This window comes from Manacus candei, unplaced genomic scaffold (genome assembly GCF_025592945.1).
Source record: "Manacus candei isolate 608988 ecotype Guabito, Panama unplaced genomic scaffold, ASM2559294v1 h1tg000014l, whole genome shotgun sequence".
Lineage (NCBI taxonomy): Eukaryota > Metazoa > Chordata > Aves > Passeriformes > Pipridae > Manacus > Manacus candei.
The window spans coordinates 60259869-60275564 of record NW_026138062.1 but is presented as its reverse complement, the minus strand read 5'-3'; the positions used below and the strand labels follow the sequence as shown (position 1 = coordinate 60275564).

The 15696-nt window shown below is 41.5% G+C and overlaps 2 protein-coding genes across 2 annotated transcripts; both read right to left on the bottom strand.

Annotated features, from left to right (window-relative positions):
- Window positions 1-368: 368 nt before the first annotated feature.
- LOC127468153 (lymphotactin-like) lies at window positions 369-5140 on the bottom strand. The gene is made up of 3 exons (XM_051781095.1): window positions 4859-5140; window positions 2184-2298; window positions 369-1373 (listed from the first exon to the last, which is right to left on the bottom strand). Exons 1-3 carry the CDS (start codon window positions 5004-5006, stop codon window positions 1268-1270), a joined length of 369 nt encoding a protein of 122 aa, XP_051637055.1. The 5' UTR covers window positions 5007-5140; the 3' UTR covers window positions 369-1267.
- Window positions 5141-9668: 4528 nt separating this feature from the next.
- Window positions 9669-15287, bottom strand: LOC127468145 (uncharacterized). The gene is made up of 4 exons (XM_051781081.1): window positions 15033-15287; window positions 12367-12484; window positions 11427-11643; window positions 9669-10795 (listed from the first exon to the last, which is right to left on the bottom strand). The coding sequence occupies exons 1-4, from the start codon at window positions 15178-15180 to the stop codon at window positions 10640-10642; spliced, it is 639 nt and encodes a 212-aa protein (XP_051637041.1). The 5' UTR covers window positions 15181-15287; the 3' UTR covers window positions 9669-10639.
- Window positions 15288-15696: the final 409 nt, after the last annotated feature.

The following is a 15696-nucleotide window of genomic DNA, read 5'->3' as shown; positions in this document are numbered from 1 at the left end:
TACTGCAGGAGTGCATGTGCCTCTACCTCTCCTGCACCGCTCAAGCTCCTCAAATGCCACTTCTTTTCTCTCACTGCCCAGAGCTCTTCCATACCTGCTTGTGATAATGTGGGTATCATCCTAGCATGGTATGAAGTTTGTTTTTTAAGTACCTGAACTTTTGAAGAGGTATTGTCTGGGCTTTACAGCTGTCATATGGTGTAGAAAGCTCAGAATCCAATTGCTTTTCAGCAATCTGAGTCATGAGTCGGCAGTAGTGTCAGCTCTAACTAACTTGCCCCTCAGTTCTCAGATTTGTGCTGTCATCTTGGTATCCATTTCAACGGTATCTGCCTTCATTACATACAAGAGGCAAATGTACCACTTGATTCAGGTTCATAGTAGCTTTATTAAAATTCAAACCCTTCTGTTTGCAGCATGTATCAGTTTTAAACAGGTAAGACATTTATATGTATTCCTACAAGTTTGTGAAATACAGATTCCAGATATGGTTTGTTCTTACTCAGAGAAAAGCAAAGGGAAAAGCAAACCAGTTGTTTCAGGTTTGTCTAACATGAGGATGAAACTGAAGTAACTTCACAGATGTCAATGGGTCGAATAAGTCTTCCCTAGGACAAGACAGAACAGGCTTGTATTCCTAGAGTTACACTGAGTTACTCCTCATCATCCCTTGATGAGAGTATCCCTACATCATTGTAAACTGAGCTAATGCTGCAATATTGTATATAAAAATAGAAGGCCCAAGAATCTTCTTCTCAATATTGCACTGATCAGGTGATAGCCTGAAGCATGAAATTAGTTTGCTTATAGGTTATATAGATATGACTAAACATTAAATTATATAGCACGTTCTTAAAACCAGCACTCAATGAAGAACATTCTGACCTCCATCAGGATGGAGGTCTACACTCTTCCAGCTCTATGAGAGGTCAACTTCTTCCCTCTAGTATGTCAAACTATCTGTCATTCACCCTTAAATGCCAGGCTGGTTAAGACAACAAGGATGAAAAGGTACATTCAGTTGTAAATAAATATTAGCAAGCATTTCAGAAAACAAACAGTGTAACAGAGTTCAGTCATAAAATGAAGAAATCAGCAGACATTCAACCAGTGATGAACAGATTCTGTGAGTTTATGTTTGTTCACAGATTTTATTGTCACTTAATAAATACGAAATAAAAGCAGATACTAAGGTTCTCTTCCCTGTTATCTGCAGCACTGATGATGATTCCAGCTGGTTGGCCTTAGATGCTTATCTAGGACAGGATTATTTGCGTTTGGCAGTAAGTTTTTCTTTTATCTTCTTCATAGCAGTCTGCACCCATTTCTGATCAGCACTTACACAGATCTTGATACCATTTCTAGTGATAAAGCTATAGGAAGAAAGAAAGCAAACCAGGCAGCCATTAAATTCCAGTCTCTAAACCCAGATTTGCTGTTCTTGGTTTTCATGCAGAACACAATGAAAAATGTGGTTAAACAATTTCAAATGCTGGAGTTTGTAAATGTTAGCTGGAGTAACAGAAGCCAGCAATGTTAGTTCCCTATTCATGGCATGGGTATATGTGGAACATACATGGTCATGTGCAGTAAGGAAACATCACTCCATAAAATGGAATCTCAGTAGCCTGCCTTGGCTCTGTTCTGTAGTGTAACACATACAGTATATAACACATACAGTATATAACTGATATTAAAAGAAGGAGCATACCTACTGTTCTGAGATTTTAGATTAAATCATGATGAACATTAACGTCCCGGGAGCAGATCCCAGATTTGATAAAAATGCATGCTAGTGAGCTCAAAAGACCAAACACAGCTCCTAGCAGGAATCAGAGTTACCCCATATTCTTTCACATGATCTTTCCCTGTGGCTCAATTCAGTGCACTGCTCCACCCTTGCTGAGATTTTTACCCACCTGCTGATCACCAAAGATCTGACTGTTCAGTGAGCTTTCTGCCCATATTCATGAACAGCAGACACCTCTCAGCTCTCTGAGGCCCACTCATGTCCCACTCAGGCCCCACTCCCTCAGCTGTCAGGTGAGTCCTTCATGGGAGAACTGGAAGGGTGACCTGCACTCAGCAGATTTAGTGAGTTGGGCCATGATGTCCCTTCCCTTTTCTTTGGTAACATGTTTGCATAGGCAAGTCTGAAGGTAAACTGTGCACTAGGTACTTACATAACGGCATTTGCTTGAGTGTGCTTTTCGTAGCCTACAAGATTTCGGATGCTCAGTTGTTTTGTATGCAGATTTACACAGGTGGCTTTGAGCATGGACTGACTTCCAGCACTTCCTAGAAGGGAAAAAGTAGATAAATGAAAAGGGGAATAAATACTATATTTATATTTATATTTAGCTATAATTACTTAATAAATTGTGTAATCAAGAAGATGTCCAAATGTGGTAAGAATGTGAGAGTCTTATGATTTACAACCACAATACCACTTATACAAGAGAACTTGAGCTATTTTTCGTGATGCATCCTGCCATCTGTAAAGTGCTATTGTTTTTTCAGTCAAGATATTAATCTTCACTTGTTAACCTGAACAATTGTGTAATAATTCTGCCCCTAGGAAGTGACTGCTTCCATAGCAGAAAAGGTATTTGGTATCATTCATATTTGGGTTTGTGTCATCTGCAAATAAGTGTCCATATGGAGTAGTGCTTAGAACTGGCACCTTTACTGGATGGATTTCTATATGGCATCCAAAGCAGTAATTCCCCCTACTTTCCAAGAGAAGAAAGGAAGTAAGGCTAGTTCTCTCACAGTGGACATCCAAAAGTAGTGTTCAAAATAATTGTTGAAAGAAAAGGAGGTATATCTGCCAGAAGAACTAAGTACCTATATACCTTGCTATAAGTCTGGTTTCATAGTCAATGGAGTGCTACTTAATCCTTGCTTTCCCCCAAAGTTTCCATACAATCGAGGGAAATGTACTGGTGATTAATAAAGAGAATCATGACATTGGCGTAAAATTTTCTGGGCAGTTGGTATCTTACATAATGATAACTCAAAATGGGAGCTCATTTAAATGAGATGGAGTATATGGATACATATATCTGTAAGTCTCCACTTGCTAGTTTGGGGTTTTCTCTCACTCGTGAAAGAGAGGTTTGGGAAGCGTAAGTGTAGAAAACCCTTTCAGAAGAGCTATTATGAGGAGATTAGGGTTTATTTCACTTAAGAAAGCTGTCCTGCCTGAAAAGAGGGGTATCTTTCCGAGAGACAGTTTTAGATATTTTCTCCTCCTGCAGTGCAGAGAAGCTCTGCCTGGTATGAGAAAAGATAAGTTCTTGTGGACTCGTTTGAAGGCCCCCACAGTGAAGGGGGGTGGAGGCAGAGACAATAAAAGCCCGGAGAAGAACAGAGGGTGTGGCATGTCTTTTCCTAGGCCAGGTGCAGTTTGTGTTCTTGACTTTGGAAATAAATTCTCCTAAATCCTTCCACTGCTTGGTATTTTGGTGGTACTTTAGCACATTTGACCTTACAGGAAGGCATGAGGTGGGACAAACAGAACACTGCTGCACTCTGAGGTTTCTTTCCAAAGAATTTAAAGAGAAACTGGCTTGAATAAAGTCCAAGAGCTGTTCAGGTGCACCTTGCATAATCTCATTATCTGTGAGCTTTTCTTTGTTTGAAATAATTAGAATAGCTGAGAAAAGCCCACATCAGCCTTTGGAGAAGCTGTAGCATAACCAGTGCACAGGTACTGGCAGAGTTGCTAGTTCCTGAGGGTTTGTTTGCCTGAAGGAATATCTCTCCTGATCTTGCTTTAGTCACAAGTAGCACTATGCTTTGTTTTCTTTATCATTCTTTCTAGTCCTTTTTCAATTGCTTGTAGACCAGCTCAGTGTGCTCTTTCAGCCTTGGTGATGTTTATGGCAAATTCTACATCCTGGAGAATGACACTGGGAACCATCAGTCTGTGATGCAAATGCACATTGCCAAGAGCAGTATTATTAATGAACATATGAGAACGTGTATGATCCAGTTATAGCAGCACTGGGTCCACATCCTCAGTATGTAGCTTCCTAATGTTTAGCAGGTGTCAGTTTGGTTTTAGTGTGGTTTTGTGAAGATACCTTTTCTCTGTGTTTCTCTCTGCATGTTTGTGAGTTTGCATATGGTTTGCATATGAGTGTTTTCTGTGATTTTTATGTGCTTGTTTGCATGAATCTGATTTTAATTGTGATAAGAATATGTGTGTTCGTGGGTGTATCTCCACGTTTTCCATGATCTCTTAGCCTAATACAAAAGTCACTGACATAAACACCACTGTAGACAGATTGATTTAAAACGTAGCTAGTAAACATGGCTCATCTCAGTGCTCCTATATAGGTCTCAAATAAGATGTTAAATTGCATGGTTCTTTGAAGAAAGAGAAGATCTTGTATAAATCCATTACTGCCCTTTTTACTTTTTGTTCATGGTTTGCTTATCCATACCAAAAGTTTTGTCCAAAAGGCACAAGCAAATAAGGCAATAGGTGACCCAGAACTGGGAGAACTTTTTAAAATAGGGACATTAGAGGAATTCAGGCTATATAGTTAGAGAAACATAAATAACGAATAATATAATATAATTCATATAAAAGTAGTATGAAAAAATGTACATCTAATTCAAGAAATATTTTTCATAAAATGTTACTAACCTATAGTACTCATTGCTATATGGGATCAGTGAGATTAAAAGACATTGTGTCTTCAAGATTTCATGATTTTAAGAGAGAGAAACCCTTTAAGTCCTCTAAGGCACTGAATGTCTCCTTGCCTTAAAAGCAGAAGCTAACCACTAATTGTCAGGACATCAGATGAAATCTCCCATAGAGGTGCCTGTGGGGTTGCAAACTTACCTTTCACTGTGCACACAATGAAGATGCCAAGGCAGAGGATGACGAGGATAGCTGAGGTGTGGAGCTTCATTGCTGGTGCCTTCTGTGTCAAGGCAGAGAAGAAAGTGGCTGTTGTCTGCCCTCTTTCCCAGAGTTTATAGATTGTCATTCAGTGGTCAGTTCTCGGGTTCACTTTTGTGGGTGTCATGGAGGGCCTGAGTGTGAGTGGAAGAACTGAGTGTCAGTACTTTTTTTGGTGACAGAGAACCACCTCCTTTCTCCCACCATCCTTTACTAGCCCCCCTGTGAAGGCTTTTCCTGCTCAAACCCACTGTGGTTGCACTTGCTTCTGTGCTGTGAGTAGGGTTTATTTCAAGCTGCAAAAAGTGAGAGCTTTTGTTGTGTAGCGGAAACCTTTCAGAAAAGTTCCTGTCCTTTCACACCTCCATTTTGAGACCTTTAGCTAAGCCACACTGCAGAGACACAGAGTAACATTCACTTCTTTGACCAATGGACCACAAGAGGGGGAACTGTGAGCTAGAGGAGGACGGAAAGAGGAACGTTTTGGCTCTTTCCAGAGCGGCTGTGGATAGCTGGTCACGTTAACACGTAGCTTTGGAGGTGTATCACTGCTATTTCCTATGAGTGTGGAGGTTGTCAGAACTCTTCTGTTTGCTCTGTGGTTTGACATGGCCAAAGCTGATATCAGCATGTGCTGGGAGAAACAAGAGTGAAGGCACTTTTGCCTACAGATCCAGATCCACTACGTCTCCTGCCAATCAGGCATTAGTACAGTGGTTTCAAAGAGGAATAAGATTTTACAAAGGGTCATGTTAGAGTTGGTGATTGGGGTTTTTTTTGTTGTTGCTTTTTCTCTTTCATTTTTTGGGGAGGCATAACTGAAGTACAGTGGTTTCAGAGAGGAATAAGATTTTATAAAGGGCTGTCTCAGGCTTGGGTTTTTTTGTTTAATTTGTGGTGTTTTGTTTTGTTGGGTTTTTGAGGTTTTGGGGGTTTTTTGTTTGTTTTTTTTGTTTGTTTGGTTTTTTGGTTTTTTTTTTTGTGACAGGGTATTTCTAGTATAAAGAACGGATATCGATCAGTGGTTGGTGAGCAACTGTAGTGTGCATCAACTGTTTCTCTTGGGTTTTATTCCTCTCCATCACAATTATTACCCCCTTTCATCACAATTATTACTGTTATTCTTAGTAGTAGGATTTTATTTTGTTTCAATTATTAAACTGTTCTTATCTGAACACATGAGGTTTACTATTTCCACTTCTCTCCATGGGTGTAGGGCAGGGTGGTGCTGAGTGAGTGGCTGTGTGGTACCCAGTTTGTGACTGGGGATAAACCACAACAGCAAGTATGATGTTTCCTTGCTCTTACCTCCAGACCTTGCCTCAGCTGGTTAGATCCAGTTTTCCAAACTCTTGATAACATCAGTGTAAATTCCTTTGCATGGAGAAAGGGCAGCATGTGGAAGTCAATTCCCAAAGATTCCTCAGGCAAATTAGCACTGAGCTAAGAACTGTGCTCAAATACATGACTGCTAGGCTGTAATGGCTGGTCTGCAACCTCAGGCACCGTCTGTAGGTCTTGCAGGTAGAGCACAGGTTGTGTGGTTTATTTGTATATACACTCACATCCTTTGTTCCTATTGTTTTCACTCTTTTATCTCACCTATCCTGTGCAAACCAGGGAAACCCAGGGAAAAGCAATGGCAGGTAGAATTGCTTTAATTGAATGCCTGCTAAACCCACTTGCAGCACTAGGGAAGTTGCAAGGACATGGAAGCCAAAGCTTCAACCAAAGCCCCCAAAGGACATGCCTGATGCTACATGGGGAAGTAACCATATTGACCTCAGGAGCAGTATTGGGAACTCCACGTTAAGTTTGTGTCCAAGCAGCCTGGTGTTGTGCTACACACTGACTGAAATCAGTCCATGGATGAGATATTCTAACTCTTTGGTACCTGTCAGCTATGAGATGCAAGATAGCAACCTTACCACTGATGGTGAAGAGAAGTTTTCTGCCCATTAAGAGAGAAGATGCTCCCCCACTTCTGGTCATTGATATGGTAGGTACATGTATGTATCTGCTGTCTACCAGCTGAATTGAGCATGAGCTAGCTCAGAAAAACTCAGTCCTTCCCACAGAACCTTCAGCAGGTTGTAGATTCCTCTGAGGTGTTGCTAGAAAGCCTGTTGTTTTTTCAGTTTTCCACCATCCTTCAGGTGGAATGGAAAAACTGCCCTGTGGCAAGTTTTCCTCCTTCTTTGTACTTCTCATTTGCTGTGGCCTCCTGGGCTGTGGTTCTGTGTAGTTGGCTTATGTTCAGAAAAGTCTGTGTTTCAGAGAAGAGTTTGGTGGGCTGGAGTTCCACAGCTCTGTCTTTGGATATTTGTTGATCTCTGCTGTTCTAATGTTATATAAGGCTCATTTTGCACATACTCTTAACACCAGTGGGCACTTCCTCTGTGCAGGTGCAAAAAACTTAGCATAAGATGATCAGATGTGTTGTCTTTCTGTTTTCTTGCTTTAAAATAATATTTAAAAACCAGCTAATAAGTGCCCAGAGTGTTTTTCCCATGACTGCTGCTCAGCTCTGGATAAGTTGAATGCTAATGATCCTCATCCTGGGTCAAGAAATTTTTGCTGAAATAGTTGCTCCACATACCCTGTTTCATGACAGCAACCCTGCTGAAGGAACAGAAACATGCAGTGAGCAGTGTTGGGCCTAACATCAAGAATTTACTTGTAAGGGTAAAGAGTTTGAAGTACTGGGTTTTCTCATAGTGTAATCAGCTTTCAAAAAAGAGAGGTCAAATAAGTAAATCTTACATACTTCACAAATAAGTAAAATCTTACATACTCCTAGAAATGAGTGTCTTTAGTGAGTGTTCAACAGCTTCTTGAAGATGTGCCATCAGGTCACTTAATAATTTTTGAAGAGTAAGTTAGGGCATTCATAGACTTTAAGAGGGGGCTTAAGAACCTCAGCTTACACACATCTGTATAACAGATACCTGTTTTAGGGTGGAAGTTGTCTCCCCCAGGAGATAAATATCTGTCTCTATTATTTATAGAAGCAATCTGTACATGTATATTATGCTGGACACAGTAAGTAAGTGAACTTAGGTGGGATATATTGTTGAGGAATACATCTGGTGCAGGTAGCTTGGTTCGAGAACTGCAATTAGAGATGGAAATTGAGCTTTGGGTGGGAGCCCGGAGAGACAAGAGGCTGTGAACTGCCGACTTTCCATAACAACGGGCACGAAGACCGGTGGTGCCAGCGAGGTGGATGAACTCTGGGAGACAGCCGGAGCCGAAGACTCAGGAGGAAGAGAGAGCCTTACGCGCGGGTACAGACTGTAAGGGTGTAAAAGCCCAGAGGGTCCTTTGTTGGAGGGTTCCTCCTCGGAGGCGACAGCTCGGGCTCGCTCTCTCTTACTGTGCCGTGAATAAATTGCTTTATGGAATGAGACCTTGATGGGAAATCCGGGGTAGAGCCGTTAAGGAAATTTGGCTCTCACTGACTGCCTGTGAGTGGGGTGGGCAGGGAGTCAAACGGGGACTCTTCGGATCGCTGGAGCTGCCTGCTCCAGTGAAGGGACTTCGGTTCCAGCAGTGAAAGTCTCTGGCGTTGAGGGGTGTAACCCTGGCGTTGGGAGTGTGACTGCCAGAGATTTTTGTGAATGGTCGGACTGGGAAGTTTCCTCAACATTTCAGTGACCCAGTTGGGACCCAAGGCCACTACCTTCAGAGCTCTCTTCTCCAGACATCCTATGGACGGCACTGGGTGAATTTGCTTGGGACCTTTGGAGCAGGGAGAAGCCAAAAGGTGAGTGTTAAAATTCCCTGAGCAGATTCTGTATAAATTGTAAGGGTGAATGTGAGTCTCTCCGTTGGTGTGGCATTTTGTGAAGATTTCGTGAAACTATTGGTCAAGAACAGGTGTGCAGCCTGGTCAGTGGAAGGCACACGTAGAGGAGATGTGGAGCCCCCGTGAGAGGGGGAGGCTGAGAGGGGGAGGCTCGTGTCTCTCCTACAACACAGATGGGTTTGGGAGACCCATGCCGGGAGAGGCTTGTGTCCCAAGTACTGTGCAGGGAGTGGTAGAGTCCTTTGGCACACACAGAAAGGGAGATTGAAGTCCATTTTTCTTTTTCTTTTTTTTTTTAATCAGGTAAAAAGGGGTTTCAAGTCCCTCTTAGTGTTTGAAATGAAGGGAAATAAGCCCAGCATAGATAAGGGGATGCCCTTGGCCAAGGTTGTGCAAAATTAGGATAAATTGTTTAGTACAGTAGGACTTTGCAAAGAGCATGAAGTGATGTTGGGCCGGCAGTATTGGCCAGCTATACCTTGGTCTGCTAGCTCAGCAGGACAGTGGCTGTCACAAATCTTCAGTGGCACACTTGCAGTGTCTTTGTAGACCAGGCAGCCCCCGAAATCAAGAGATATTTTAAGAAGCACATGCCAGTGTGGCAGGGACCAAGACAGACATGGGACTGTTGGTCCCCAAAGGGATGAACGCCACCCACCAGGAGACAGGACTCTTATTTCTCAGAAGGCAAGAAGAGTATCAGAAGCAAATAAAGTGCTACCCATTGTGAGACAGGACCCTATTCCCCTGGAAGCCAAGAAGAGTATCCAGAAGCAGATAGACTGATACTTAGCCCAAGGGATTTTGAAACATTCCATTAGATGAAGAAAGTCAGCCTTTGTTTGCCTTAACCTGAAAAAGACAGCAGCTGACTGGTACACATCTTCCCCAAGGTTTTGCCAGATCCCCTACCATTTTTTCACGAATATTGGGTTTGATTTAAAGGGTATGAAGTTACTGTGAGAATTACTTCTTGTACAGTATGTGGATGATTTGTTATTAGCAAGTAGTGATGAGAATGCTTGAATATTAGACACTACACTTTTATGTATTGCCCCAGTGAAAAGGGGACACTGTACATCTCCATCCAAACTTCAGCTGGGTCAAAAGAAAGTTAAGTATTTAGGCTTTATTTTAGGAAAATGGCAACAGATCTGGAGAGAATAGAGGCCATAATTAAGTTCCCACATCCAGTAATCAAAAAAACGAATGAAAAAAAACCACAAAAACAAAAAAAAACAACCAACCAAAAACCCCTAAAACGACTAGATATGAGAGAACAAGCTTTGAAGGTATAAAAAGAGCTTTAGTGTCTGCTGCTCCTGCTCTTGGGCTCCCAGATCCTTTAATCTGTGTGTACATAAATGTAAAGGAATAGCTAGTGGAGCAGTAATGCAGAATTTAGGACCCCATTAGAAGCCAATTACATATTATTCAGTTGAGCTAGATCCAGTTGCAGCGGGAGCACCAGCCTGTAATAATTCAGTGGAAACAGCAGCAAAACAATATTAGAAAAGAACTACCCCCTTATCCTGGGACATTATGTAACATTCCATATTCCATTGTGGCATCAAATCTTGGACTGCATAATGTCTCATCAGTATTTCCACCTCATAGAATCATAGAATCAGCTGGAAGGGACCTCTGAGATCATCAAGTCCAACCCTTGATCCACTACCACCACAGTATAGACTGCAAGGGTGTAAACGCCCAGAGGGTCCTTTGTTAGGGGGTTCCTCCTCGGAGGCAGCAGCTCGGGCTGTTGCCGTGTTCCTGCGCTGTGAATAAATTGCTTTATGGAACAAGACATCTGACACTGCTGTGGGAAACCTGGGATTGAACCTTTAAGAAGAAACCTGGTCTGAATGAGTGTGAGGGGGATGTGCAGAGGGTCAAGAGGGGCACCCGTTGGCTCACTGGAGCTGCTGTGAAGAGGCTTTGGTCCCATTAATTAATGTCTTCAGTGCTGGGAGTGCAACTGTCTGTGAGTCTTGTGGATGGTCAGACTGGGAAGTTTCATTAACACTGGAAGCTTCTTTTAAGTCATGGATTTCCTTTCGGCTTGCCACCTGAGAATCAAAAATGAAAGAAATGAACCAAAGCACGGAACAATATCAACTCCATTTTCAGTCTCATGCAGTCAAACTAACTTTTAGCTTTCTTCCTATTGTTACACATGTGTTTGTTCATCATACTTTTTTTCAATTTAGGAAATAATTTTGTTCTTTGATATGGATGTAGATACAAAATTATATGAAAAAGTACCTAAATCTAGTATATGGATAAACTGCATTAGGTTCTTGTATTATGGATTAGAGGTCTGTCAGCAGCTCTTTTCTGGAGATGACTGAGACTTGATGTGTGTTTAAAGAATACACTAAACAGTAGGTAATCAAGTGTTGCTTTCTACTGTTCAAACTACTTGGGTAGTACTTAGGATATTTTTAATTAGATGTATTGTTCTATAAAGCAATAACAAAGACCAGAGCATGGCAGATTGGAGCCTTTCCAAGACTCTGGTTTGGCTGGTGCACAGGTTCTGTGGGTGTGTGGTGCCAGGTTCTGTGTGGTGAGCAATTTTACTTGAAGTGTTCGCCTGTCTCGTGCACTCTGTTATTAATGTAATTGTTGTAACTGGTTGTTTTCTTATTTCATTGCCGTTTCTAGTAACCTGTTCTTATTTCAACCCTTGATCTTTACCTTTTGTGTCTCCAATTCTCTTCTCCATCCCGCTGAAGGAGTAGGGGGAAGGGGAGTTGGTGAATGACGCCTGGTCTGGGGTGTTTCACTGGTAACACTAGATCGGGAAATACCATTCCTAGATGATGCCAACCTTTGGTCTATTTTCTTCATAGCAGTCTGCACCCATTTCTGATCAGCACTTACGCAGATTCTGACACCGTTTCTATTGATAAACCTATAGGAAGAAAGAAAGCAAACCAGGCGGCCATTAAATTCCAGTCTCTAAACCCAGATTTGCTGTTCTTGGTTTTTATGCAGAACATGGGGAAAAATGTGGTTAAACAATTTCAAATGCTGGAGTTTGTAGATGTTAACTGGAGTAACAGAAGCAAGCAATGCTAGTTCCCTATTCAATGGCATGGGTATATGTGGAACATACATGGTCATGTGCATATATACTGATATTAAAAGAAGGAGCATACCTACTGTTCTGAGATTTTAGATTAAATCATGATGAACATTAACGTCCCAGGAGCAGATCCCAGATTTGATAAAAATGCATGCTAGTGAGCTCAAAAGACCAAACACAGCTCCTAGCAAGAGTCAGTTACCCCATATTCTTTCATACAATCTTTCCCCTGTGGCTCAGTTCAGTGCACTGTGTTTCTGTCTGCACCACCCTTGCTGAGACTTGCTGACCACCAAAGATCTGACTGTTCAGTGAGCTTTCTGCCCATATTCATGAACAGCAGATACCTCCCAGCTCTCTGAGGCCACTAGTCTCCCCTCACTCCCTCAGCTGTCAGGTGAGTCCTTCATGGGAGAACTGGAAGGGTGACCTGAACTCGGCAGATTTGGTGAGTTGGGCCACGAAGTGTCTTGTGATTCCTCTTCCCTTTTCATTGGTAACGTGTTTGCATAGGCAAGTCTGAAGGTGAACAGTGCATTAGGTACTTACACGATGGCACTTATTGGCATATGGTGCTTTTCATACTTTGCAAAATTTCGGATGTTCAGTTGTTTTGTATGCAGCTTTACACAATTGAATTTGCGCATGGACTGACTTCCAGCACTCCCTAGAAGGGGAAAAGTAGATAAATGAAAAGGGAAAAAATGCTATATTTATATTTAACCATAATCACTTAATGAATTGTGAAATCGAGAAGGTGTCCAGCTGTAGTTAGAGCATGAGAGTCTCATGATTTACAGCCACAATACCACTTATACAAGCTATTTTTCGTGATGCATCCTGCCATCTGTAAAGTGTTATTGTTCTTTCAGTCAAGATACTAATCTTCACCTGTTAACCTGAACAATTGTGTAATAATTCTACCCCTTGGGAGTGACTGCTTCCATAGCAGAAAAGGTATTTGGTATCATTCATATTTGGGTTTGTGTCATCTGCAAATAAGTGTCCATATGGAGTAGTGCTTAGAACCAGTACATTTACTGGATTTCCATATGGCATCCGAATGTGGATCAGTAACTCCCCCTACTTGCCAAGTGAAAAAGAAAGAGGAAAGCAAGGCTACTTGTCTCACAGTTGACATGTGAAAGCAGAATTGAAAAAAACTGTTTAAAGAAAGGGAGGTATATCTGCCAGAAGACCAAGTACCTACATACCTTGCTATAAGTCTGGTTTCATAGTCAATGGAGTGCTACTCAATCTGGCTTTCCTCCAAGATTTTCATACAATTGAGGGAAATGTACTGGTGATTAATAAAGAGAATCATGATATCAGTGTAAAATTTTCTGAGTAGTTGTGATCTTAAAGGATGGTAACTCAAAATGGAAGTTCATTTAAATGAGATGGAGTATATGGACACATATGTGTGTAAGTCTCCACTTACTAGTTTCTGGTTTTCTCCTACTCATGAAAGACAGTTTGGGAAGGCATGAGGGGTACAAGCAGAACACTGCAGCACTCTGAGGTTTCTTGTTAAAGAATTTATTGAGACATTGGCTGAAATAAGTCCAAGAGCTGTTCAGGTGCACTTTGCTAAATATAAAACCTTCTTCACATAATCTCATTATCTGTGATTAGAATAGCTGAGATAAACACATCAGCCTTTGCAGAAGCTGTAGCAGAGCCAGTGCACAGGTACTGGCAGAGTTGCTAATTCCTGAGGGTTTGTTTGCCTGAATATCTCTTCTGATCTTGCTTTAGTCACAAGTAGCACAATGGGTTTTTTTTTAATGCTTCATTACAAATACCTTACTGTCTCAGACTGGGTTTCAAAATGTGGCATCAAGAGAGCTCAAAGATATTCAAGCCATCCTTACTCATCCTGGAAATATTTTCTCTGCTAGCACACAATTTTCGGGGAATGGTTGCAGGGAATACCAGCAGAGCTTCTCTAAGCCTGGGAACAAACCTCAACTGCTCTACACCTGAAAAGCTGTGCTTTTTCAAGTGTCTTTGTTTTCTTTATCAATCTTTCTAGTCCTTTTTCAATTGCTTGTAGACCAGCTCAGTGTGCTCTTTCAGCCTTGGTGATGTTTATGGCAAATTCTACATCCTGGAGAATTTGCCATTGGGAACTGTTAGTCTGTGATGCAAATGCACATTGCCAAGAGCAGTATTATTAATGAACATGTGAGAACGTGTATGATCCAGCTATAGCAGCACTGGGTCCACATCCTCAGTGTGTAGCTTCTTAATGTTGTGAATGTTTAGCAGGTGTCAGTTTGGTTTTAGTGTGGTTTTTTGTGAAGATACCTTTTCTCTGTGTTTCTCTCTGCATGTTTGTGGTTTTGAATACGGCTTGCATGAGTGTTTTTTTTTTTTTATGTGCTCATTTGTGTGAATCTGATTATGAAATGATGTATTATCTAAAGGATGTATCTCCATGTTTTCCATGATCTCGCATGGAAGATCCATGATCTCTCCATGATCTGACCTAAACACCACTGTAGACAGACTGATTTAAAATATGGCTAGTAAACATGGCTCATCTCAGTGCTCATGAATGGTTTCAAATAAGATGTTGAGTTGTATGATTCTATGAAGAGGGAGAAGATCTTGTATAAATCCATTACTGCCCTTTTTACTTTTTGTTCATGGTTTGCCTATCCATACCAAAAGATTTGTCCAAAAGGCACAAGCAAACAGGCAATAGGTGACCCAGAACTGGGAGAACTTTTTAAAATAGGGACATTAGAAGAATTCAGGCTATATAGTTAGAGAAACATAACTAACAATTAATATAATAACATTCATATAAAAGTAGTATATCTGGAAATAGAAAAAATGTACATCTAATTCAAGAAATATTTTTCATAAAATGTTACTAACCTATAGTATTCATTGCTATATGGGATCAGTGAGATTAAAAGACATTGTGTCTTCAAGATTTCACGATTTTAAGAGAGAGAATCATGCACAGAAACCCTTTAAGTGCTCTAAGGCACTGAAAGTCTCCTTGCCTTAAAAGCAGAAGCTAACCACTAATTGTCAGGACATCAGATGAAATCTCCCATAAAGCTGCCTTTCTTGTGATTCTGATCTGGATTTCCTACACGTTCTGTCTTATAAATCAGCTGTGTCTGAATATGAATCTTGCTCATCAGACCACTGCTGCAATGTGGTGTAATTCCTGTCTCCCTGTGGAGTTGCAAACTTACCTTTCACTGTGCACACAATGAAGATGCCAAGGCAGAGGATGACGAGGATAGCTGAGGTGTGGAGCTTCATTGCTGGTGCCTTCTGTGTCAAGGCAGAGAAGAAAGTGGCTGTTGTCTGCCCTCTTTCCCAGAGTTTATAGATTGTCATTCAGTGGTCAGTTCTCGGGTTCACTTTTGTGGGTGTCATGGAGGGTCTGAGTGTGAGTGGAAGAACTGAGTGTCAGTACTTTTTTTGGTGACAGAGAACCACCTCCTTTCTCCCACCATCCTTTACTAGCCCCCCTGTGAAGGCTTTTCCTGCTCAAACCCACTGTGGTTGCACTTGCTTCTGTGCTGTGAGTAGGGTTTATTTCAAGCTGCAAAAAGTGAGAGCTCTTGTTGTGTAGCGGAAACCTTTCAGAAAAGTTCCTGTCCTTTCACACCTCCATTTTGAGACCTTTAGCTAAGCCACACTGCAGAGACACAGAGTAACATTCACTTCTTTCACCAATGGACCACAAGAGGGGGAACTGTGAGCTAGAGGAGGACGGAAAGAGGGACATCTTGGCTCTTTCCAGAGTGGCTGTGGATAGCTGGTCACGTTAACACGTAGCTTTGGAGGTGTATCACTGCTATTTCCTATGAGTGTGGAGGTTGTCAGAACTCTTCTGTTTGCTCTGTGGTT